At 37.8% G+C, this 24,790-nt stretch overlaps 1 protein-coding gene across 3 annotated transcripts in view; it reads left to right on the top strand.

Annotated features, from left to right (window-relative positions):
* PCCA (propionyl-CoA carboxylase subunit alpha) overlaps window positions 1-24,790 on the top strand; it is a 300,837-nt gene that overhangs the window by 90,412 nt on the left and 185,635 nt on the right. For all 3 annotated transcript variants that reach the window (XM_030036718.1, XM_030036719.1, XM_041128639.1), the window contains exons 8-11: window positions 3,133-3,169; window positions 9,086-9,164; window positions 19,049-19,151; window positions 24,207-24,301. In XM_030036718.1, the coding sequence (XP_029892578.1) occupies window positions 3,133-3,169; window positions 9,086-9,164; window positions 19,049-19,151; window positions 24,207-24,301 (314 nt within the window). The remainder of the gene's footprint in view (window positions 1-3,132; window positions 3,170-9,085; window positions 9,165-19,048; window positions 19,152-24,206; window positions 24,302-24,790) is intronic.

Here is a 24,790-nt window from a genome sequence, read left to right as displayed (position 1 = left end):
TAGACCCAGAAGATTAATGTCTCTGGGTGTCTACTTAATTTCGCTGATGTCAGTAGACACGTTGAAGGTTTTCAGCAAGACTATGAATTTACTGTATTTAAATTTCAGGTATCTGTTTTGGCTGTATTCTTGCATTGGGGTATTGACATTGGTATTGAATGATCACTGTATTGCTGGAGAGGTTGTTGGAGACTAGATATGAACTGGAGGTTCTCTAAGCTCAACACCCTCAGCCGTGAAAACTATTATGTAGTTCTTCATAATTAATACAGTGTTTTACAGCTCTAGGAGTCTCTTAAACAGCTTTATCCTGGCATTCCTCTACATCAGAGTAGTTTTGCTTTTTTGTCTCCACCTGCTGGTACCTGGCAGAGAGGCAAGTACATGAAATTAAGAGGTTAGAAATTCTTATGCTAGATGAGTATTTTATGTCTTTTTAACTTAATGAAATCAGCCATTTGTAAAAACACTGTGACATCATTTTATAACTCTTAGGATTTTTATAAACTTGTACCATTACTTGAACATTTTTATTTGTACAATAAAAGGTGGTGCTAAAATTATATATTTCTTTACAATCTCCAGTTTATTTTGGGAAAATGGTAGTGTAGCTAATGTGTTTTTGGAGGAAACAGCAGTAAATCATTGAGGACTTTCGCTTTTAAAAAATAATTCAAAATGCTTTTAATACCAGTGTGGTTTTGTGTATTTTGCACATATGGACTTGTGTGTTATGCAGTGTCATAGCATTCATTTTTTGCCCCATTATGGCAAGTATCATAAGTTCTTTGCACCAAAAATCTGAAATAATTGTCCTAACTTATGAGCACTCAAACTGCTGCTGTATTTATGTAATCTGCAAGTGAAATACATGATACTAAAACATACTTTCTTAGGGAAAAAGATCAAAAGGCTTACCAGAGATTTCAATATGTCAGTTGTTTATTAATTTTTGTTTATTAGTTTTTCTCTTTAAAGCACAGCATATTTTTGTTTTTTTTATTTCAGAAATGCTCTTTGAAGGCTAAAGAATTTGGATATGCATAGATTTTTTTTTTTATCTTAAGAGTTTGGGTTCTAATATATTAGAACTGTAAAAGAAACAGATGTTGAAACAGTGTAAATTAATAACTGCTAGGCAGATGACTTCAGTCTGTTCAAGCCAGAACTGAGACAATTAGTGCTGCTGGTCCGATGCCGTTTATTACTTAAAGTTGTTGTATGCATGTATAAAAATACAGTGGCAGTGAAAAGTTCCCCTATAATGATTTGCAGCTTGTCTTTCCGTGGACTGCAACATATCAGTTAGCCACTTGTTTGCAGGTAACTAAGTGAAAAAAAATTACCCTGTTTGCTTCCCCCCTCTTAATTCTATTTTGCAAATATATGAGTGAATTTGCAAGAGAAAAGAAATGTAAAAGTTTCCTTCTCGACTATAATCGTGGCTCTTCGTCAGTCATCACTCTTCCTGCATTTTGTTCAAGAGGCTCTAATTGTCTGCATTTGGCAGGTTTAACACTTCCTGACAGAGAGGCTATTAAGGGGAAGTATTCTCGCATAACTGTCACAGGCAGGAACAAAGAACCTTCAAACTCAATGTGTGGAAACCACTAACATTCTTAAATGACCCTTTTCATGCATTTTATCCCTTTAAGCTAAAATTTGGAGGGTGCAGGGTCATAGAAAGCAGCAAGGTGTAATAAAACAGTAAACCCTGATTTTTTTTTTTTGGGGGGGGGGTTGCTAGATTTATCTCTTGACTTAAAAACAATTGTTATTTGGAAAAATCTCATTAACAGATGTGACTGGAGTAAAAAGACTTAAAACTGATGTTGCTTTCAGGACTGCTTTGAACTTAACAAGCACCGATTTGTGGAGCAGACTAGCTAATGAAAGGAAATTAAATTTTCTGACAACTTCCCCTGCCAGCCCCCTTATTCTTCATGGGGCTGTTACTAGGTACTGAAGACTTTTAAAGAGGATTTTGTTTTATTATCGGACATAAATGAACCAGGTATGAACATTTCTTATGTATTTTTTTAAAGTTCTGACCTGGGTGCTTTTAAAACGGATTGCCTTGAAAGCTTTAAAAATATCAGGTTTCATTTTAATGTTCATAAGTCAGCCCCCATAGTTTCAGACACACTTAGCAGCTGGTGGTTTCCAGACGTTACTGCCTTCCATACAAATTTTTTAATGCATGTCACGGAATAGTATAAATATTAGCAAATTTGGATGGAATTTTCAAACTTAACCCATGCCACTGTAATTTAACCCTTTTTCTTTCTAGTATTGTATAATGGAAATACATTATTATCAGTAGAAGAAACCAGAATTAACTACTGCAGGAGAAGAGATTTGGTTATAAAATGTAAGCAATTCAGGTACTCCCCCCCCCCCCCCCGGGTTTGCTAGTACTTTTTTCTGTACCAGGCTATAGTAGTATGAGTCAGCTGAAGCAATAGGTGGCATCAACAAAAGGATTTTTCTAATTGTCATACACTAGTAATGTGCAGACTCTTAAGTGGAAACAATTATGTGAATCTTCTCATTTCAGATACAGTTTAAAATGATGCATTTAATGTTTATTCTGTCTTTAGAATGAAGAACTTATGAAAGTGCTTGTGTTCTTTCTTCAGTAGACAAAAAAAATTTGTCTTTAAAGAAGTTCTGCAAGATTTTTTCTGAACCTGAATCACTCCCAAACAATAGAGAATCAACTCCCCCTACTGACAACAACCAGGAAAACACAAGAAATACCTGTGAGGACAGAAACAAGCTGGCAGTGGACAAACTTTAACGATCTGATTTATGGTCCATTATTGATTGTAAACTTCTAAATTCTAGCATTAAATTCCTACAACTGCAGAAAATAATTTTGCGATCCTGGTTGTGTTTCCTGTCAGCTGATTCCTCGTTGCTTTGAGTTTCTCAGTATACTAATGATGAGGTAGAATTTACATTCCACTTATGGTATTAATTTTACATTCCTCTGGCTGAAAAGGGTCAGAAGGTTGTAAAATCAAACATTAAATGAATCAGAGGAGACAGTAGTGCAATATATGACTGCCCTCAGGACATAGTGCAATGGCTGATGGGATTAACGTTGGGTCTCATTTCCTGCTTTTACAGGATGCAGATGAAGCTGTCAGAATTGCAAGGGAAATTGGTAAGTTCTTAAATTAGCTATGGTGGGATTTGTGTGCCTCTCAGCAGACATGGTTGACTAAATTGAATGTGTAATAAGTAATCCCTATAGAACAAATAATGTTTTAATAGTTTTTAAGTTCCCTGTTGCCTATAGGGCTGGAAGAATCTAGGCGTTAATGCCCTGTCTCTTAAATCATCACATTTTAGCTTTACAAACTGGACTTTACAGAACAAGTGCAGCCGTGATTTGTGGAATGCATGTAATATACAGTAATGAGTAGCTTGCTAAAGGAGTTATTTCAAAGTATATCTGCAATTGGACACGATAGTCAGAAGTTGGGCATGGTACACTTCTCTTTATATGGAGGCTGACACCAGTGATGTTATGATCTTCATCCTTCTTCACTCTGTGGACTACAGTTAGCTTGAATATCGTGCAGAGCGCCAGCCTTTCTTCTGTGCTTTCTGGAATAAAGTCACTGTTCAGCTTCTGAATGTCTTACGGAATGGTGAAAAGAGCAACTAGCAAACTGTCTGGGACTCATTTTGATGAAGGTTAAGTGTAATATGTGCTTAATGAGTTTTGGCTTTTATTTACTAAATAAAATTTTAGGGAAAATATTAAACCATATGCTTGAAATTACACATGTTCTTAAATGCTTTCTAGAAGAAGAATCTAATGCAGTAAGAGATTTTTCTTGGGTTTTTTTTTCATTTTCATTTTAAGACACAGTAGCCATGAGAAGCTATTTAGGTACATCACAGGTACATAATTCAAAGGATGTATCTGCATTTGAAGCTTCTCTTACTGATCTAGCTACAAATATATCTCACCTGTGTCAAAAGCTATGGCTGTGCCTTATGTGCCAAACAGAAATTGGGACTTGCACTGCTGCAGATGACTTTTCATCTGTGTAACACCATTCCTCTTTGAGTTTAAGTTGGGTTTTTTTTACCCTGCACTGGGTAACTGCCCTGAACCCCCTTGGCATAGGCCTGGCTGGCTTTTAGGCTGACATAACTGAAGTCAGCTTTTCTGTGGGTCAGTCTTTATGTCCCTGTTGGGAAATCAAGTGATTACTGATCACTGTCATGGGAGCAGAAACAAAGGGAAGAGGTTATCGACCAAATTGGAACATTCGGACAAAAGCTGTAAATAAAATTGATTTTAGTCCTTAAACAAGACATAGTATTATGACTTTATTTCAGTTCAGTTTCATTTCAATAGTCTTTCTTGCTCTTGTTTTTTAAAGATTTCCTGCAAGTATTTTTAAAGCAGTTTTGATTAATGTAAGTCGGAAGGCATTCAGTGGCTTCCTAGATAACCTTTAAAATGTATTCGTGCTTAATTTTCTTCTGAGTTCTTCTGGTGTTCTGTTGACTGGTTCCTGTCTTTGACATCAGTAGCACTTTGGAGGTCATTATATCCAGGCAGTCTTAAATATGTAGATATTAAAGTCAATTACAGACAGCTGGGTGGTGCTTTATCTAGATGGCAAATTCTTAAACCATTTTGATAAAAAAAAGTTTTGTACTATGATGGCATGTAGTGAAAGAAAAATGTCCTTTCTAGTTTTTTCCCCACCCATGTTTCGACCAGTTGATCAGTTTGGTTAAGTTTCTGTCTAATCATGACCACTGATCGGAATAAAACCCAATGATTTTTAATGTCAAAGGATCTAAAATAGGATGAAATTGAAGTCTCTTATGTATTTAATGCATTTGTTTTCATGTATAATGCACTTGATATGCAATTGAATACTTTCAGATTATTTTTAATTTCACTTATCCAGAGCGTCAGTCTTCCAAGAATGTTTAAGTAATTATTAAAAAAAAGAAATTAATTGTGGGTCAGCACTTAAAACTCTAAAATATTGTGTAATGTTCTCATGCTGCCTGCATTTTTTCCTGCTTCTCCCTGCTATGTTCTGTCCAAAGATCCAGTAGTAGTGGAGCATGGCACTTAAGGGTTGAGACACTGCTTTTACCTGTTTCAGTGACTATTATTTCAGGATACAAATTTTGTCAGTATGGGAGTAAAACCTACCTTTTGCCCCTCATTTGAGATGTGCTCTTCCAAGTTGTCAAGAGAGAATGTGACAGATATATTAGACTAAATCAGGATTTGGAAGAAGTTCAGGCACAAATTGATGTATAGGCTCCTTTCTATAGTCTCTCTTCTCTATTTGTCTCTGTGGGCTGTTCTCTTGTGATCCCTTCTGTAGTGCTTAATCCCGTTGGCTCTTTTCCCATGCTACTTTTAAGTCTGTTTGTAAGTTGTACATTAAGAACTGCTGGCTTCTTGATTTCTGAAGCATTGATGTAACTCCAGAAAGTTTTACTCTTCAGTTTGAAAGGATTGAACAACTATGAAGTGCAAGCAGTTAACTAAATGAAAGTCTGTACCAAACTGAAGAGGTGAAAACCATGTTTTTGTCATGTTTCGTTTGACATGGGTTTAGTTGGTACTAGCTTTCCAGTAATGGATATTGAAAAGAATCTGGTATTGCCACATGCAATGTTGCTCAAACTGATACTGCACAATGCAGTCTGTGGTCTACTACCTGCAACTTTATAAAAATGGTTAAATGACATCTAAAACTATCGTGGCAAAGGGCGGGAACTAACAGCTGTGGGACACCAGAAGTTTTACTCTGTTTACCATTCAGATTCTCAGAATAGTAAAGGCCCTGGAAACAAAGCAGTCCTAACTTAATAGTACCTATTTAACAGCAAAAGTAAACCTGATGATCTTCAGATTTGACAGCTTTTTACCTTCTTGCCTTCTACGATCTTTTTAGACCCATCCTTCAGATGTGTCACAAGAATGTAAAACTATAGAACAAGAGTAGTTTTTGTTCTTACATGCAATTTTAATTTCATGTAAGTTGGCATCTAATTTGAGGGAAGGGTTGAAAACCTAACACCTACTCAAAAATGTGCCTGCTTTGTGAGACTATTCATTGCTGTTGTCATGAGTCCTTATAAATGCTGTTGGAAATTGTTTGCATACCTCTCCCTTCCCACAACTAATCCAAGCAATCCATGTGAGCATACTTCAGCAATCTTGATTGCTGCTGAATAGTGCAAAAGTGGTTAGGAGAATGACGAGTGACGCATCCTGATCCCAGCATCCTGTACCCCATATGGACACAAAACTTAGATTCTACAAAGTCTTCCTTGTCTTAGCACACATCAGTCTTTGGTATTGGCCGAAGAACTGCTGTTTAGCTTAGTTCAGTGCCCCAGAGATCGAGGAGTGTGTCAAGGCATATTTGAGCAAAAATTCAAATGCCCTTATTTTCAGGGGACTGCCTAATCGTCATCCTAGCTTGCAGAGGTCTGTTGCAAAGAATTTTTCTTCTCAACCTAAAAAGTTGTATGTATCTTTTCAAAACAGGCCTTACTTTTTTTAACTGTATTGCGGCTCTCTGGAATCTTTAACTGCCTTGTATACAAGGGTGGTCAGCATGTAATCGGTATACGTAAAAGGCGGGGGAAGCAAAGTGGTCCTACACTTGGTGAGTCATACCAGTAACCCATGCATCCTGTCTGATAATTTAACCATTTGAATTGTGATATATGAACTTTAATATTCTGTAGCATGGAAAGACTCACCAAGGCTCACTGCCAACATGCCTATTTTGCTGTTGAAACGAAAGAACAGTAAATTAGGATGACACTCTGCTTACAGAATTAAAATCAGCAAGCCATTCAAGAGACTGTTAGAGTGAAATTGTTAGCATAATTGATGATGATTTTTTCAAGTACATGTAACACTGAATAAGATAGATTAGGTGATGGAAATTGCTATAGTGAGTTTGCCTTAATAAGGCATAAAACAATGCTTATTTCAGAATTTCAGACTTGCAGCCTCTTGAGTTGGAGAGAGTCTCTGGCTGGTGATAGTGTTGCCAGAGGTGTAAGTTCACTAGTGTTACCCAGTTAAATCTCGCTTCTTGCATGAAAATCATACGAGATGTGCTTTTTCCTTTATTTCAAGATAGCCAGTGACTTGTCTAGGAGCCTGGCAGTTGCCAGGGATCTGGAAAAGCAGCTACAGCGTAGATAAATTGTACTCATGTAGATATTGCATATGCTGCATTTCATGAAAATAAGTTGAACTTCGCTGTTTGCTGAATGCAATCTAGAATTATTTTGCGCATGCCCTTTTTTCTCTGGAATTGTAGAGGCCTTGAAAATACTTGGTATAGTTCTGGATCGAACCCATTGTTACTCTGTGACCTACCCCATACCCCTCTGTGGGCAGCATCAGATATTTCATAGGAAGACATAAGAGACACTTGAGCAAGCTTATTTGTATGGCTCTGTTTGGTCTTGCCCTTATACCTAGTAATTAGAGATTACTTTACACTCTAAAGCATGACAATTTATAGCCTTTTGGTCATCCCTGCCTACAGGAACTTGATTTGTGCTCTACATATGCTTATCTATTACCTCTCTTCAGCTTTCAGCCACATGAATACTCTGTAGCATGGGGTTTCACTGTCTAATAACATGTTATGTTGGAAACTATTTTATTGATTTTTGCTGTTTCTTTGTTAATTTAGTGTTCTCTTGTACCGTTACTGCTTTCCTGCCTTCCAATCAACACTACTCTGTTTCTTATGCTTGCATCATGCCCCCCCCCCCCCCCCCCCCCCCCCCCCAAATCTTGGTGGTTTTAATTATCTTCTCCTGAACCTTCTTTCAATTAAATGACTTTGGGGAGGAGGTGGGCGTACTGTATTGCTGTCACTTGACAGAGCAAGAGTAGACCAACATTCCAGAAAGAAACTGTAAACATTAGTTACACATATGATAGCAAACTTGACCATTTCTACTGGGAACCATATTCAAATGTCCATTTCTGTCCCCAGATCAAAGTCTTTTATAGAATGTATCTTCAATTGGCAAGGACTGATGAACTCTTCTTACCAGACAATATCAGCTGGTCTGCTATTTGGCTTAATGTTATGATTTTCATTAAACATAGTGGAGATCAAAGGGTTGAAGAATCTTCTGCTATCCCAGAAATGTCAAAAACTTTCTAATCAGCTCCTTAATTTTCAAATTTCTGTACATTCATGTGGGAGAAAGGTGGAGTTCACTGATACGAATAATAAATTGTTTTAGGAAGTTGCTTTGAAATAAAATATTGTACTACAAGATAAACAATCATTACTAAATCTGCTTTTAAACTGCATACTTTGTTACTGTACTTTTCTAGCTTTCAGAAAACTAAGGTCCTGACTCATACCCATATTAAGGCATCTTGTTCTGAGAGTAAAATATTACCAGTTATGCACAATGCTGTCAGACTTATACTGCTCACTTTTTCTTACTACTTGTCAGTTCGGGGAAAATCCTTTTTTATTGCAGGGGGAGAATGTAATGATCTGTTTTCTGCGATACTATTACATAATGTCTAAGCAGCACAGCCCTTGAGGTGCTCTGTTATTTAAAGTGTATTGCACCAGAAGTGCTGGTAAGATACAGCTTTGCTTACTGAATCTCCTGACTAATAGTTTATGAAGATCTGCTGCTTATTTTTGCTAGTAATTTTTTTGAAAAAAATTATTACAGCTATAGCTTATTTCAGCAGTAACAAAGGAAGAAAATTTTGTTCCTAAAGAAATGTGAGTTTAAAAAGGTCAGATGTCTTTATTCATAAATCACTTTGTTACTTGGGAATAATTCATTCCGTGCTTTTTTGGTATAAATGAAATGGAGAAGACAACCTTTCTTGGCTTCACAAATCACTGCACTGACAGCTAAGTCTTGAAAAGAAAAATCTCTCCTCTCCCTCCAAACAAAGTGTTTTAATAAACGAAGTTATTGTCTACTGGCATTATTGGACATGTGGTCAGTTGTCATGTTCCTCTGACCAACTGAACAAAGTTTGAACTTCTGTCTAATTGTTCCCCGCTGTTAGGCTACCCTGTCATGATCAAGGCCTCAGCAGGTGGTGGTGGGAAAGGCATGAGAATCGCTTGGGATGATGAAGAGACCAGGTGAGATGCTGTCCGAAAGCTTGCCTTGATGAATGCTGCAGTTACTGAAGTCCTATTAAGCCACTGTGAGCTGACAGTTAAGCATATATGAAATGTTAGACAGAGAAATTGGATATTATTTGGTTTTTTCCCTTTCGTATAGTGAGTGGTATACTTTGGGAGTTTGCGTGTGTCTGTTTAAAATTAATGTTTGCATAAACCTTACAAAACATGGTCCATTAATTTGAGTAAAAAACCATCACTTAAAACTGCCTTTAGTCCAATGATAGGCTGTAAATTTAGACTGTAAGTAACATTTTGCTGTATGCCTTTCAGAATGCTGATGTATTGTCTGTGTGTTAGGTAGAATATTTATTGGCCCTGGTTCTCAAACGTTAATGCATGCCATTAGTTCTGTTAAAGTTGATGAGACTGATTATTTGATTATTCGTGTGTGGAAACACATACGGTGTTTCCAGAATGTGCTCTAATAAATTGCATACTTCTGCGTTTAAAACATTTGTCTCAGCAAACTATTGTGCTTTTGCTTGTTTGAAACAATGTTTGTTTAAACACACAGACATTTTCATGTCTCTTAATGGTTGTCTGAATCCTGAACACTTCACGATGCAATGTTACGACTCGAAGTTTTACAGTCCATTCTCTGCTGATATTATGGCAGTGAGGAGCCTGGTTTCCACCACATGTGCCACTGATGTTACAGAAAAATGTGTTCTGGGATTTTTTCAAAGACTCGTAACAAAAAGCCTATTTGATCCAAAATTAGATAACCTTCTAAGTGTTTTCCTTTCCACATAGAGAGAGCAGCACATATGCTAGAATCAACTCAAAGTACAACTCAAATTTTCATTAGTTCAATTTAGTCACCTGCAAGATTTCCCTGTCATATTTTTCTGTTTCTCCAAACCTAGTAACAGGAAAAAAGGACAATGAATGGCTGGCAGTTAAATTTTAGAATTAAAGAAAACATGGGGTTGGGGTTTTTTTTGTGTACCTTGCTACCTCTAGCCCATTTATATTCAAATCTAAATAGGAAAATAAGGTTTTGTGCATTAGAATGAAAATCTAGAATAACCTGTGTGCTTATAAGGATGCTTTGTTCTCACTGCTTTAGAATCCAAATTTACTGCCTTGATCTTGTTCAGGCAGCAATTGCATCTGTTGGACTTGAAAGGAAGGCATTCATTCTTGTTTTGCTCAGAGAGGAGCAAAGGAACTCGATTAAAGTAACTGTTTAAAAATTGAAAACTGGATCTAAAGTCATGATTGCTAATTTGTTTTGGAGAAAAGTTGTGGTTACTGTTTAGAAAGTCACCTGGCAGAGCTGATTGATATCAACAGAAACTAGCTAGGGATGTTCTTCTTTGTACATTTGCATAAAAGATTAATTTAGTGATATTACTTTGACCCAGTGATATTTAATTATACTAGTTTGAGATGCTTGCCTTGTTTGTGGAAAGCCTTTGAAGTACCATTCAGCTCCTTATTATTTGCCAGTGGTGTCCTTATAATAATCCTTTTGGTTAGTTATGCAAGCCTTGTCTTTACAGTGTAATTTTATAAAGTAGTATCTAAAAGGTGCTAAGAGAAAGAACACCTAGACTGAGTCGCAGATCAACACTAGTTACTGATCCTATATCTAGGAGAAATGCTTATTTTAACATTTATGGGTAAGCAGCAATGAAGGCAAAATTAACTTAGCAAAATACTTGTTGCAGGAAGTTAAAGCGAGATTAAGAGAACCGAAGATAGAAACAGATTTACTTTTCATTTACCTATGAAGTAGAGCATTTGGGTTTCTATTATAGTCTGTCTTGAAGAAATACCTATGAGGTTGTAAAAGATTTGTTGTATGTGTCCATTAATTGTGTTATGGAACTAAGATTGTTCCTTTTTGTGTCTGAAGAACATTCGACTGAGTGTTTTGAAGGTGACTCGACTTGTTACTGACAAAACAATGTATCTGATCATTTTAATAATACATAAAAAATTGTTGACCTCATGTATTGTCTTGCTGCATCAAATCCATGTAATCCTAAAAATAAACTAATTTTCAGCTATGGGCAGAATCTGAAAAGCCAGTATCTGAATGGCCTTTTGTATTTCAGGGTTCATAGATGCAAGATGAGTGTGAAGAATTGTTGATAACATTTTGATTTGTAAACTTGTTTTGGCTTTGTCATATGGGATTAATTCCAAATGCTATATGAAAAAAAAGCCCTTGTATAAACTAATTTTGTTTGAAACATGCTTTTGGATTTTCAGGATAGTTGAAAATTTCTCGTCTCAACTGGCTATGCATAATATTAAAAGAAGGCTTAAATGTATTGTGTGGTGTGACATGGAAATAGCCACTGGAAATGGTAAAGACCTATCTGAACGACTTAATTGCTACTGTTACAGAATTATTCGCTGTGGTAACTTACTGGTGCTTCATCTTTCACATCTTGTAAATATCCCCAATGATTAAAATTTTGTTAGATTCTCTAAATATTATGATATTATTCCAGCTATAGCTAAGATTTCTGTAACTTTCAGCTAGTATTTCTAGTTAGAAATACTAGAATAGTTTTACCACTGTTAGAATTATTATTATTTTTTTTTTCTTCTTGAAATAGCACTTCATGTGCATGTGACTGTGGAAGGCTGCCATGTTGCCCCCTGCCTCATTATCTGGGTAGGGCTGCTGTTATATTTCTTCAGATACGAATCCCTCCTAACTCTCACTTCTGTTGTTTTTTCCAAATTTTGGTCAAGTTCTAGTGTGGAGTTTTGTGTACAGTTCAAGCCACTAACCCACATATGAAATTAAAATAACTCTCTCTTCACTCTAATGTAATCCCTAGTCAGTTGTCTTGGTTTGAACAAGTAGAATTTAGGATGCCCTTTCTACACATAATAGATACTTGCTTGAAATTATATTGAAAATGAAGTGCAGATTTCTGGAGAGCGGTTTACGTTGAATTCAGGTTTGTAGGTTTTTCACAGCCTGAGAAAGTTCTGCTGCTGTATGTATCTGAAAGTACTTCTGTCTTAGTGTAGCTGATCCATCCCAGCTCCGGTCTTGTATAGGAAGAGCCTCTGTGCTTGCATCCCAGAGAGCCTGATCCAAAAGTGCTTTCCAAATATAGTTCATTATGAAGTTCAACAAAACATGACTAGGGTAGGTGTCTGAATATCTAGAAATTTTCTGTATCATTCCTTCTTTGATTGTGGAGAAACTGAAGGCTCTCTTGCTTTCAGTATGCTTATAACAATTGTAACTAAGTCATTAGGCTTCATGGCTTCAAACGGTTTGCTGGCAGCTCTGAAAAGGAATTCACTTGAGGACTCTATTCTCTCCAAAGACTTAAATTTTCTGGCAGAGATTGTGATGGGTCTTTGAACACACAGATACTTACTGGTGTGTGGGTTCAGTATCCTACAGGAGCTACTGGCCCTTGTTTTAAACTCTGGATTTGCAGATAGAAATTAGTTTCTCTAGTTAGTAGTTTCAGCTGCAAACATAACCTCTAAGTTGGAAATTTGTACTGAATTATCTTCTAGCAATTCCCATTTGAGAGATTTGGAGCTTTCTGCTAATTCCCCCCCCCCCCCCAACTTCTGTAACTTCTCCTAGATATTGAAATCTTGCAAGCTTACTGAGTGTCTGTTTTGAAAGCTTTCAACAAAGCAGCTTCCAGCAACAGATACTTAGAGATGAAAGATTTTGCCTTTTAACTTATAATGACAGGAAAACATTAATTGTCCTGTTACTGAAATTCTTTCTGGGTGCTAATGCCAATTTTATGAACGTAAGCTAAACATCTGCTCTCAAATTCCAAGAACCCCGTATAATTTCTCTTCTGCGGTCCTGTGGTACCATGCTGTGTTTACTTCTGCTGTTCCACAGTTGTTGTTCTTCATTGGGATGGTACAACAGGATATGTGGGACAACTACTAGCAAATTTGTTTTTGTAGTCTGCAATAATTTTCTGCAGTTTCCCACCTTCCTTCAGAAACATCTGTTGAAGTTTTTTTCCTGATGTTGTAATCTTCCAATGGCTCTGAAGGAATGAGCAGTGGAACTGGAAGAAGTTGAAATGGAATAATATGTAACAAATCATTCTGAGTCCCCTACCTCCAGAGGCAAAGGAAATACGAAGTGTGCAGTGTGAGAGGACAGTGCTTTAAAAAACTGAACAGGATTCCTTAATACAAGCCTGTACATTGAGTTTTATTACCTTTCCAAAGTAGTGCATTTGGCCTGTCAGACTGCTGTGCAAAAATAGGAGTGTATGGGTTTGGTATCCTTGGTCTGTCCTGCACAAGTATGTGCTGTAGAAGTGTTAAGGTAAGGGGAAGGAATCAACTGGATGTGTGAAGAACTGTGTTTCCTAAAACCTGCTTTTTTTAAACACAGATTTCCATGCTAGCTACATGTGTAAACATATGTAATCTGCTGTGACTAGATAATTTTATTTTTTTAAAATTTGGAGTCAAGCTGAAGCAATGGATATTAGCTTTGAGTGTAAAATCAAGCAACATTTGAGTATTTATTGGTTATTTAACTTACTAGTCATGGTTTTAGAGGGATTCTACTGTACAATTGGTTATCAAACATCTGTTTTTAACTAGATGGCCTTTCCAATTCTGGCCTTGACAAGAAAAGACTATTTTCTTTTACTATTTCCTGATATTGGAAACTGAAATATTACATAATGACTGCAGTCTTTTGTTAGTGCCTGGCTGCCTCCAAAGAAAGTGGTTGTTTTAATTAAAGCAGCAATGCTGATCTCGGAGCTGGAGGCAGAAAGTTTGCATGGGCTATGTCACTTCAGACAGCCACAAGAAAGCTTGTGGCGAGATCAAGAAATGCTTTTGTACAACTTCAGTGTGAATAAAAGTACTGTAGGGAGGGGGGGAACCTTTAAAGACATCCTGTTCTTCTCCTTATAGAATTGTGCATGTTTGAAGGGACCTAGGGACATCATCTCATCCAGCTTCATCCTTGGAATAGGATCAGCACTCAATTTGAAGCTGGTTGCTTCGAGCTTGGCCCAGTTGGGTCTTGCGTCGAGATTCCCCAGGCTCTCCAAACAGCCTGCCCCATTTCTCAGTTGTTTCCGGTAATTTTCTTTTCCTTATATCCAGTTGGAAACTCCCCACTTCAATTTATGGCCACTCTCATTTTTCTGTTGTGCACTGCTATAAAGAGCTTGGCTCTGTTGTCTTAGTAAACTCCTCTTTAAGTGCTGGAAGGCTGCTATCAGATGTCCACTAAAGCCTTGCTGTCTTTCAGGTTCAACAAGCCTACCTGACTGTGTCAGTCCTGGTGCCCTCTGACCATCTTACTTGAGCTTATCAGCATCTTTGAGTACTAGGAGTGTCCAAAACTGGACGCAGTATTTCAAATGTGGTCTAACAGCTGCTGAGTTAAAGGGGAGTGATTGCTGCTGTTGGTCTCCTAGTGGTGCTGCAGTTGATACGACCCACTATTCGATTAGCCTTCATTACTGTCAGGGTGCATTGCTCACTTGCATCACAGCCTGTTATCCACCAGGACCTCCAAGTCATCTTAAGCAGCCAGTCAGTTCCACAGCCTGTACTGATGCCGGCGGGGTTAGGCTGTGCTATGTACAGGACTCTGCATTCATTCCTGTGGAAACTTGTAAGATGCTTGTGAGCCTATTCCTCCAGACTGTCTAGGTCTCTCTGAAATGCAGCCTTGCCCCTGAGTATATTGATGACCCCGTTTTAGCATGGTCCACAGACTGGTGGTGGTGCATTCCAGGTCAATGATAAAGAGGTTAAACTGGTTCCAGAGTAATAAATTCCCGGGGAAATTCCCTTGTATTGGATTCGAGGTAGAGGACAAGCTGCTAACTTTGAGCCCAATGATCTAGCCCGTTTTTCACCCATCTAGTTGTGCACCTATGTAGACTGTAACATTCCACCTTGGAAACAATGATGCTGTGGGAGACAGTTAAGGTCTTGCTAAAGTTGAGGGACATGTCTACTGTTCTCTTGTAATTCATAGGTGTAGTCATGGAAGACAAGTAGATTGGTCAAGCATGATACTATTGGTAAAGCCAGTCTGTTCTCAGTCACTTTCTCATGTGTCTAGAAATAGCTTTCAGGAAACCTTGCTGCCTGACTCTTCCCTGGAATTAAAGCGAGGCTGGCCAGCTTGTAGTTCTCCTGATTCTTTTGTGCTTTTCTCAAAGATGGGTGCAATGTTTGTCTTCCTCCAGTTATCAGGAATCTCCCCTGACCTCCAAAGCCTTTCAAAGATGACAGAGCAGTCTCACAATGACATAAGCTACCTCTCTTAGCATCCCATCTGGTCTTACTGACTTATGTGGGTTGATTTCTCCAGAGATCCTTGATTCCATCCTCTTCTGCTACTGGTTATTCCTCTTCAGCCCATCTAATGTCTGTCTTGAGAAGTTGTCCCCAACATCCATCAGAAACCTCCCAGCTTGCTTGTGGTCTTCTGTATTGCTTTTCCAATAGATGTCAGAGAGGTTAGTTTCCTGTTAAAAAAAAACCCTGAACCAACAGCCACCCCCCACCCTCCAACCCACTAACAAATCAAAAAAACACCACCACCACCCCTCCAACCAGCCCACAGCCCCAAAACCCCAAAACAAAAATCACACAAACACTCAAGGTCTTGGAGACTTAGATTGCTTAAAGAAGAATTTGTCAGCTTGAGCAGGTGAGCTGAGAACAAATTTGCACTGCAGTATTACCCTTACTGGCCTCTTGATCCAGATCCTTGACCTTCCAGCTCTCGCCCTCTTGCCCTTTCCCTAGAAGAGATCCGTGTATTTGACCTGCCCTTTCATAAAAAGGGCAAGCCCGTCCTGCTGTCTGTCTTAAAGCTTGGGTAGCCATTCGCTGCAGCGCTGCAGTTGTGTGACCTGTCCTACCGTGTCAGTTATTCTAAGGATGCTGCGGTTCTGTGTCTGCGTGCAGGCTCCAGCTCCTGCTTGTTTCCTTGGCCACATGCCTTTATGTACAGCTGCTTGAGGTGGACCTCTTTCGAATTTTCCTTTGATGCTTCCAGCCTTTGACTAGTGTGCAGCTCCCACCAGCATAACCCACCCTGCCCCTGAGGAGAGGCAGTGGTGTTTCCCTGCCCACCTTAGGTGTGGGCTGTGGTGGCCTTTCAGCCCCCCCTGCTCCAAGCCCAACTTGGGTCAAGGTATCTGATGGGTGTGATGAGTACTCTGCAGTCACCATGTGTACCGCATGGTGCCATATGGTCAGCAGTGCTCCAGCTTACCGGCTCCCTGGCTGTGCCTGTCTTCAGGTGGCTGACCTGGAGTGTGAATCATCCTTGCAGCAGGCAGCTCTGGGTCCCTTTTCATCATGAACCAGTCTATCAATCTACAAATTGGGAAACAGCTAGCAGAAGCTAATGGAAGCACATGAAAGCAGCAAATCTGCATATAGGAAAAACAAAATGAAAACTGCCACTAAGAGTTACAGAGAACCTAAGAAAAAACCTTAAATCAACAGAAAATGTTGCCTGAATAAATAAATAACTTGCAACCAAAATGCCACCTGCCCCCCACTCCTCCTTAGGAGAAACTACCAAAAGTATCTCCTGCCAAAGCCCGTCTTAGCTGCTTCTGTTTGCTGTCCTCCTTGCATACTGGCTCAGCTGGTGTCCCTGTAGGGTGGGGTATCCAATCTTGTCTAATGGACAATAATTATCTTCCGCACTCCCTGCCCCTTGCTCTAGCACTGGTGGCTGGCACCAGAAGGCTGGAGAAAGCCGTGTTAGTAGGTGGTTAGTGATTGGATTGTGGGTTTGCGCAGAGCAAACTCTGACCGGAGTCTCTCTTTGAGTCATAGCATAGAGGTATTAACGATTGTCTTCATATAGGTGCGGTACATCAGCCTGAATGATTGTGTCATGTCAAACATCAGAGCTTGGTTAGGCTGCAGACAACATATTGCTTGTATGGTAAACTGTACCTGGGCCTAGACAGGGGCACTAAGCTCAGGTTTTGCTGTCCCAAGTTCCCCACCGCTTCTCTTCTGGGGTTAGTGTGGGCAGGAAAGTTTTGGGCTTGGTCGCACATATTGGTACAGTTTTGCTGTGCGGGGAGCATCTTCCTTGCAGTGAGGCTCTGTAGGGCTGTTGCTTGTTGAAAGCAAATGATCCAAATACAAATTCTCCTCTAGCCTAAACAGCTTTTTTTTTTTCTTTTTTTAAAAAATATTCATAAAGAGGCTCAGACCCATCTCCATTTGGTTAGTATGATCTCTTTAAGGAAGGTGAAGTGTATTTATAGTAATTTTTATCGCTGAACAAATGCAACTGCACAGTTTTGTAAGATGCAAACAAGGTCAGAATACCTGACTGAGATAGTCATTCCTGTTATATATAATTTAAAAAGATTTACAGATGTATGGATTAGTTAATTAGGCACCTTTTTTTTTTTAACAAGTATTGCAGTTTAGATTTCTAATTAGCACATACTTCAATGAAGGAAAAATAGTCAATTGTGCATAAAACTGTCTGATGGAATGTTTACAAAAGGAAACGGAGCTTTTGATATAGGAGTTAAAATAGCTCTAAATCTGTTTCAGTAAGAAACACTGTGTATGGCTGTTTGTTACCTCACTTAGGTTTTTTGGACAGATCAGGTAGTGTACAGAATCACAAATTTTGATGTCCCTTTTTCTCTTTATTAAGTAATTCAATATGTTGAAGTTAAATATGAATTTAGGAAAGATTGTACATTGAGTATAATCTCTCAAAATTATAGCGTATATTACTCCACAATCTTGAAAGAAGGTAAAGAAATACCTTTAAATATACACATCTTTATACTGTGAATGTACCTGTCTCACGTTTCTATTGTCTAGGGTTTGTTTGTGGAATTGAACTAGATTCAGGAGATGGAAAGCAAGGAAACTTCTACTCAGTTGTGCTGTAGTTCTTATTCCGGGCACAAATATCAGGGCTGCTGCATTTCAGTAGTCAATCCCACAGAAATCTACCCCAAACTTTCCATATGCATCAACACAAATGGGACTAATATGCCAGTTAAAAGAGCCCGTAGAAAACTTCTGTGGAGCCTCTGGGTCCCTGCATTATGGTACATTTCACCCTAAGAAAGCTGTACATGGAGTTGTTTGTCAGCAGTTGTGCCCCATAGGAGTAATCTTTCTGCCATGAGAAATAAGTTAATAGATACAGTATCTTACAATCTTTCTTTGAGTAATTAAAAGAGAAAATAGAGGGAAGAATATGGAATGCCTAGTATAACACTCAGTTATACTTTAATGCAGGGAGGAACTAGTAGTACAGCTGGTATGCTCTGTAAAGTAAAATATTGCATCTTCAGGTTGCGTGTTCAGTGATTGAATTTACAAGGTCTGCAATATTACATCTGCAGTTCTTTCATCTAATTAATGTGCAACTAACCTTTGCTGCTATTGGATATTAAGAGGGCTGTGTACCTTAAATAATGGTGAGCTTCACCTTTACTTCTGTATAACAAGTACTTTGTAATTACTGGTTTTTAAAATTCAATTATTTTATTACTTTTGCAGAACAAAATGCCAACAAAGAAAATTCATACAAGTAATTGTCATAAATGGCCAGACTTTTTAAACACACAAAAATTCTCTGTGCTTTGAGAATGGTTGTTGGGTTTTTTCGTGGGGTTTTTTTTTTTTGGTCTTTGTAAGAAAAGAAATTAAAAAGGAATACTCATTAGAGAATCAAATGCAAATGGTAAAACTTGGTTTTTGGATGTGTGTGTTGATTGATGAAGACTGCCAGATGACTGCAATGAGTAAGTGTTCCTTCACCTTGTATACTTCAGAACTTGACTTAACTTTTTAAATATGGATTATTCTTTTTGTTTTCCTTATTTAAGGGAAGGTTTTAGGTTTTCATCTCAAGAAGCTGCTTCAAGTTTTGGCGATGATCGCTTACTGATAGAAAAGTTCATCGATAACCCTCGTCACATAGAAATCCAGGTTTGTATTATTATTACTACTATTAATTATTGTTTGTTTGTTTATTTAATAAGGTTTGAACTCATAAATTAATCAAAGTTCAAAACGTTTCAAACACTTCACTAAAAAAGGCCTGGAGTCTTGTGTTTTCCTGTGTCTTGGGCCATTGCTCAAACTCCATGGCTATCATGCACAATACAGCCTTCCTGTTTTTATTCTCTAGCCTTTCTTTAGCAGGAAGACAATGAACTGTGCTCAGTTCATTGGGGGGGAAGTTGTAGGCATCTGTCCTGAGGGCTGGAGCTTGAACTCTGGATCCTGATTGCAGTGCTTGAGCGCAGCAGAGGATGTAGGAGTTCAAGCGCTGCCACGCTTAACATTTTTCTTGCAAGCTCTAGGTGGTTTTGTCAGTATTTTGGATTTTGTTCTAAAGTATCTAATGCTCCCTTGGGAACCGAGGGAGATTTGTGTCCCATTTTGGGCAGTTTGTGGTTCAAAATCAGGTGTATTCTCCTTAACTTCTGGATTGTGACCATTTATATCTTTTACTGGATCTAGTGTTAAGCCAGATGTGCTAATGCAAAACAAGACTTGTTTGTTTTGGACAGACTCTTTAACAAAGTTATAATTTTAAAATTTGTGACGTGTTTGATTTTATGTAGGCAACTAAATTGGGTTTGTCAATAGCCTTGAAATAACCTTTCTGGACAAGAAATCTATATAGAGTATGTCTGTTTCCTCAACAGAAATTTCATTTGTTTTTGTCCAAAATATAAACTCTTCCTAAGTTGTGCTTGGTTTGATTTTTTTTTTTTTTTCCTTTTTTTAACAGTGAGAGCCTAAAGTATTTTGACAGTAGCTCAATAACTGAATGAAACAACAATAACAATAAATTTGATAGTGTGGAATGATTTTTAAGAGAAAAATATTTAACATTTTTTACTCCACCAGTTATGTGCCCACAACCTGATACTTCCTATGTTGGTGGGTTTTTATTTATTTATTTATTTATTTATTTATTTATTTTATGTGCATAGGCTAATTTATTGCATATCATAGAATGGTTTGGGTTGGAAAGGACCTTTAAAGGTCATCTAGTCCAACTCCCCTGCAACAAGCAGGGACATCTTCAACTAGATCTGGTTGCTCAGAGCCCGTCCAACCTGACCTTGAATGTTTCCAGGGATGGGGCATCTACCACCTCTCTGGGCAACCTGTGCCAGTGTTTCACCACCCTTACTGTAAAAAATTTCTTCCTTATATCTAGTCTAAATCTACCCTTTTTTAGTTTAAAACCATTACCCCTTGTCCTATTGCTTCAGGCCCGGCTAAAAAGTTTGTCCCCATCTGTCTTATAAGCCCCCTTTAGATACTGGAAGGCTGCTATAAGGTCTCCCTGGAGCCTTCTCTTCTCCAGGCTGAACAACCCCAACTCTCTCAGCCTGTCCTCATAGGAGAGGTGCTCCAGCCCTCTGATCATCTTTGTGGCCCTCCTCTGGACCCGCTCCGACAGGTCCGTGTCTTTCCTGTGCTGAGGACCCCAGAGCTGGATGCAGTACTCCAGGTGGGGTCTCACCAGAGTGGAGTAGAGGGGCAGAAGTGAAGGAGAAACAGTGAAGTGAAGAAACAGTCTGTAAAAATGACATTTAAACCTTAACCTATTCTCTTTTGAAGGGTCACAGAAAGGTATATAGCAAACATTTAGTTTCAGCATTGATCTTAGGTTACAAGAGAGGTCAGACTGCTAGAGCATCTTCCTATATTCTCTTGCCATGGTTAATAATTTTTGGCTACATATGTCTGTCTGTCTTTTTTTGGTATGCAAATCAGTACATCTTAAAGATCTGTTCCTTTCAGTGCTTGTAGATTTGGGAGCTTCAGCAGGTTCCTACTGACTCTTTGATGACTAAACTTAGATGACATTGATGCCTCCTACTTTCATGAGTTGAAGGCAGATTTTACGTTGTCTTGATTCCTTTAGGTTTAAAAAAGGTTACCTCAAAAAAAAATCAGGTAGTACTGCATTTAAGAACAATCAAATAATTTCACCTAGATTAAACGAAATAGCTTTGCCATTAATAATTTATAGTTTTATTTATAATAACTGTACAATGAATGTTGTTTTCCTTACACAAACACTTTGATGGTACCTTTTAACAATATCATAACATATCACTTTAACTTCATGTTCTAATCAGCTTTTGGACGTTGACCTTGGTTCATTTTCAAACTGCTAAATATACAAACAATTTGAGACCAGATGCCAAATATTTATTAATTTAGCAGAAACTTTTAAATAGAACTTTTTTTTAACATTCTCATATAGCTCCAAAGCATTGGTACTTAAAATTGTTAAATAAGGGGTTTCCTGTGTCTAGCTATAAAACAATCACTTTGTACAACATGAGAAAAGACTAAAACAATTAACAGGAAAATAGAGTCCAAATAGACTTTATGCTTGAACTGATTTGAAGTCTTGTTCTCCTGAAATATCTGATATAAGAGACCTGAGTTTAAAGTAAGAGTACATGGAATGTCTAACTTACTTGGCTAAATAGCAATCCTACAACTGGAAATAGAATTTAGCTGAATTCTGTAGGAGAGGTTGCAATACATTCTATTTAATTATTTTGGCATATAGGTGTACATAGCATGTACTAATGTCCTAATCATCTAATCCCACAAAACAGGACATTTTGTCTTAGGAATATTTAGATATTTAGGAAAAAAGTTGTAGCTGTGACATGCTTTTTTTAGTGAGATGTGTACTGGAATCTCACATCATCTTAGAGATGATGATTTCAACATTCTGTAAATGTCTTCTGAAATATAATTGGTTTATGAAGTATGTATATTCTTTAGTTTCTGATAATGAAAACAGTGGATCCAAAATGAAAGTAAAAGCCTAACACTAGATGTTGTTTGGCTTATTCAGTTTATGATTATGTTTTTGTAGCAAATGTTCATGCATGTCTCTTTTTGAGCCATGGTAACTGATAATGGAAAAACATTTCTTTTAAGATCCAGGTTGCAGAAATTAAGTAGGATACAAGAAAGGTCCTGAAGTGAAAGAAAATATTTACTAGTTGGCTTGAAAAATATTTTATTATCCCTTTGAGGAAAATACAGAGAGAGACAGACAGAGAAGCAAAGCAAGCACAGGAATTCATTTTTTTGAAATATTCCAGGACTTTTTGGTTGGTTTGTTTTGGTGAGGCTGAATTCTGTGGAAAGTTGTAGGCTTTCTAGCAATGAAACAGAAATGCTCACAAGGAATCATTCTACTTATAGGACAGCGATTTTTCCATTGGGTACTATGCTATGCCCTAGAGGTACTGTTTTAATATTAAAAAAAGACACCCCCTCCCCCCATCTCGAAAATCTTTGGTCTTCTCAAATTGGTTTCCGTAGAGCTCCGTGATGTTTAGTTCTGGATTGGATGAGTTAGGACTCTGGTAGGAAGTTGCTTTAGACACTGCTGCGGGGTTTTTTTGGCTTTGTACCGAGTCACCTGTTACAGAATCTAGTGGTTGGCTTGCGTACCCTGGTGCTGCTGCTGCTAAACCTCCTCCTGGGCAGGGAAGAGGGTTCTGGGACAAGCTGTAGTTTAGGAACTCCCAAAGTCATTGATCTTGTAGAACTCTTTGGCGGGGATTTTTCCCCTAGAAAGCTCCATAAATTTATGGGAGTGCAACAGAATTTCTGAGGAAAAAGCAAGTCTGATCCTACAGTGCGCAGAGCACTCTGGGTCTGATGCTGCACAGTGTGTGCAAGTCGTCTTCATGAGATCACTGCCTCGTTTTCAGTCGCATCTACCCAGATTATTCACGCATCAGCAAACATTGGTGTCATAGATGCAGGAATTCATCTTGCTTCGTGCCATACTCTCTCTGTACTGCTAAAAGGAATAATAAATAATACAGATTCGTTGTCACAAATGTGAGTAGATATGGTTGAGTTCACACAGTTTGAGGAAGATTGTCTTCTTTTTTTATCTTGTCTGTTTTCAGCGTAGAACTGCACTATTAAAGAATGAAGCATGAATATTGGCACAGGTTCCCGCAGATCAGAGCAGGAAGATGGAAAAAAATGGATTAGAGGGAAAATTTTATAAGGAAGAAAGGGAGCAGGTGTGGTCTGCAATGAAAGAAATTGTTCCAAGAATAAGTGTAGAGTATAACATCATAAGATTGGAAGAAGTCTGCTTGAATCCTCAAATCCAGTATCCCACTATTGGAAATGACTGTACCGTACAGTTGATTTCATAAAGGGATAGAGTTCCTTTTCTTTCTTTCCTTTCCATTTCTAAGTCGCAGAATCAATTGAGAGTTCTGTTATGCTGAACTTGTGTTTTTTCTAACGTGTAATTTAGGTAGGTGGATCTAGATGCTTGACTGTCTAACTCTTCCATGAACTGAAGCTGCAGCCAAGAACTGTAATTGACACCTGAGTTTTGAGAAATTCCTTGAAACTACTGCTTTAATTTCCATTGAAAGTATTGAGGAAGTAGCAAATTTTATTCTGCTTAATAAAAGATTGCAAAGTTTCTGAAGACTTTTTCTTCTTTATTAAAGACAGGGTGCTGTGGTTTGCCTACAGAGAAAGCTCTGTTAGCCATTGTTTCTGAAAACTTTTATGTGTAATTCAGCAGCAAAATTTGGCATTCTTTGAGATTTTTGTCTCCTTCGTTGAAACAAGATATTGCTTAACAATATGCTTGTCAGTAATTTCATTATGCAATACAAATTTAAGTGCTTGAAAATGTGGTTTTAATCTTATTTCAGTCTTTTGATTTCTGATTTCTGAACTTTTGGGAGCTTCTCCCAGTTTTGGAGTGAGTGGGTTTTTGCCATATATAGACTCTATATAGAGGCTTTAAAATAATCCTGTTCAGAATTTGAAGGAGCATTCAATTAGTATTTCATATACAATTAATTTTCTACACTAGCATTTTTTCCCAACCTTATTTCTAGATTGGAAAAAATTGTTTTTAAATTAACTTAATGCTACATAATAGTATAATGTCTAAAGGCCATATGCATACATCTGTATAATAGCAGCGTCTTACTGTTTCAGGTTTTGGCAGATAAACATGGTAATGCCTTGTGGTTGAATGAAAGAGAGTGCTCCATTCAAAGGAGAAACCAAAAAGTTGTGGAGGAAGCACCGAGGTACGTATACTAGACTCTTCATGCAGCTTCATAGTTACTGAAAGCACTTTTGGAAAGCTGCTGATTTTATTTATTGTACAAATGCAAGCAAATTTTATTCTATTAAAAACCACAAAGAAAATAAATAGATTTTTAAGTTATAGTTATTTGACTGTAACGCAATTTTGATGTTGTACTTGAGGGTGTTTTGATCTTGCTTCATGATGTCTTTCTGTAAGAAGAGAACAGGTGTTGTGGTGTTAATTTTTTTCATGATCTTGTATAAAATCGATATGGATCTTATAAATCAAATATATATGGTTTATGAGATGGCTTTCTTTATCCGAGATATCTTTCTTTTTCTTTGCCATTCAACTTTTGGATTTAAGACTAAAATAAAACATGGAATAAGTATTCATTTTACCACAGATACAGATATCTGACTATGTCATAGTAATTGTGAGAGGGCCAGATTATACTGTTTATTTCTATTTGAAATGGAACATGAAG

This window comes from Aquila chrysaetos, chromosome 14, assembly GCF_900496995.4.
Source record: "Aquila chrysaetos chrysaetos chromosome 14, bAquChr1.4, whole genome shotgun sequence".
NCBI lineage: Eukaryota > Metazoa > Chordata > Aves > Accipitriformes > Accipitridae > Aquila > Aquila chrysaetos.
This window is presented reverse-complemented; position numbering and strand designations above follow the sequence as displayed.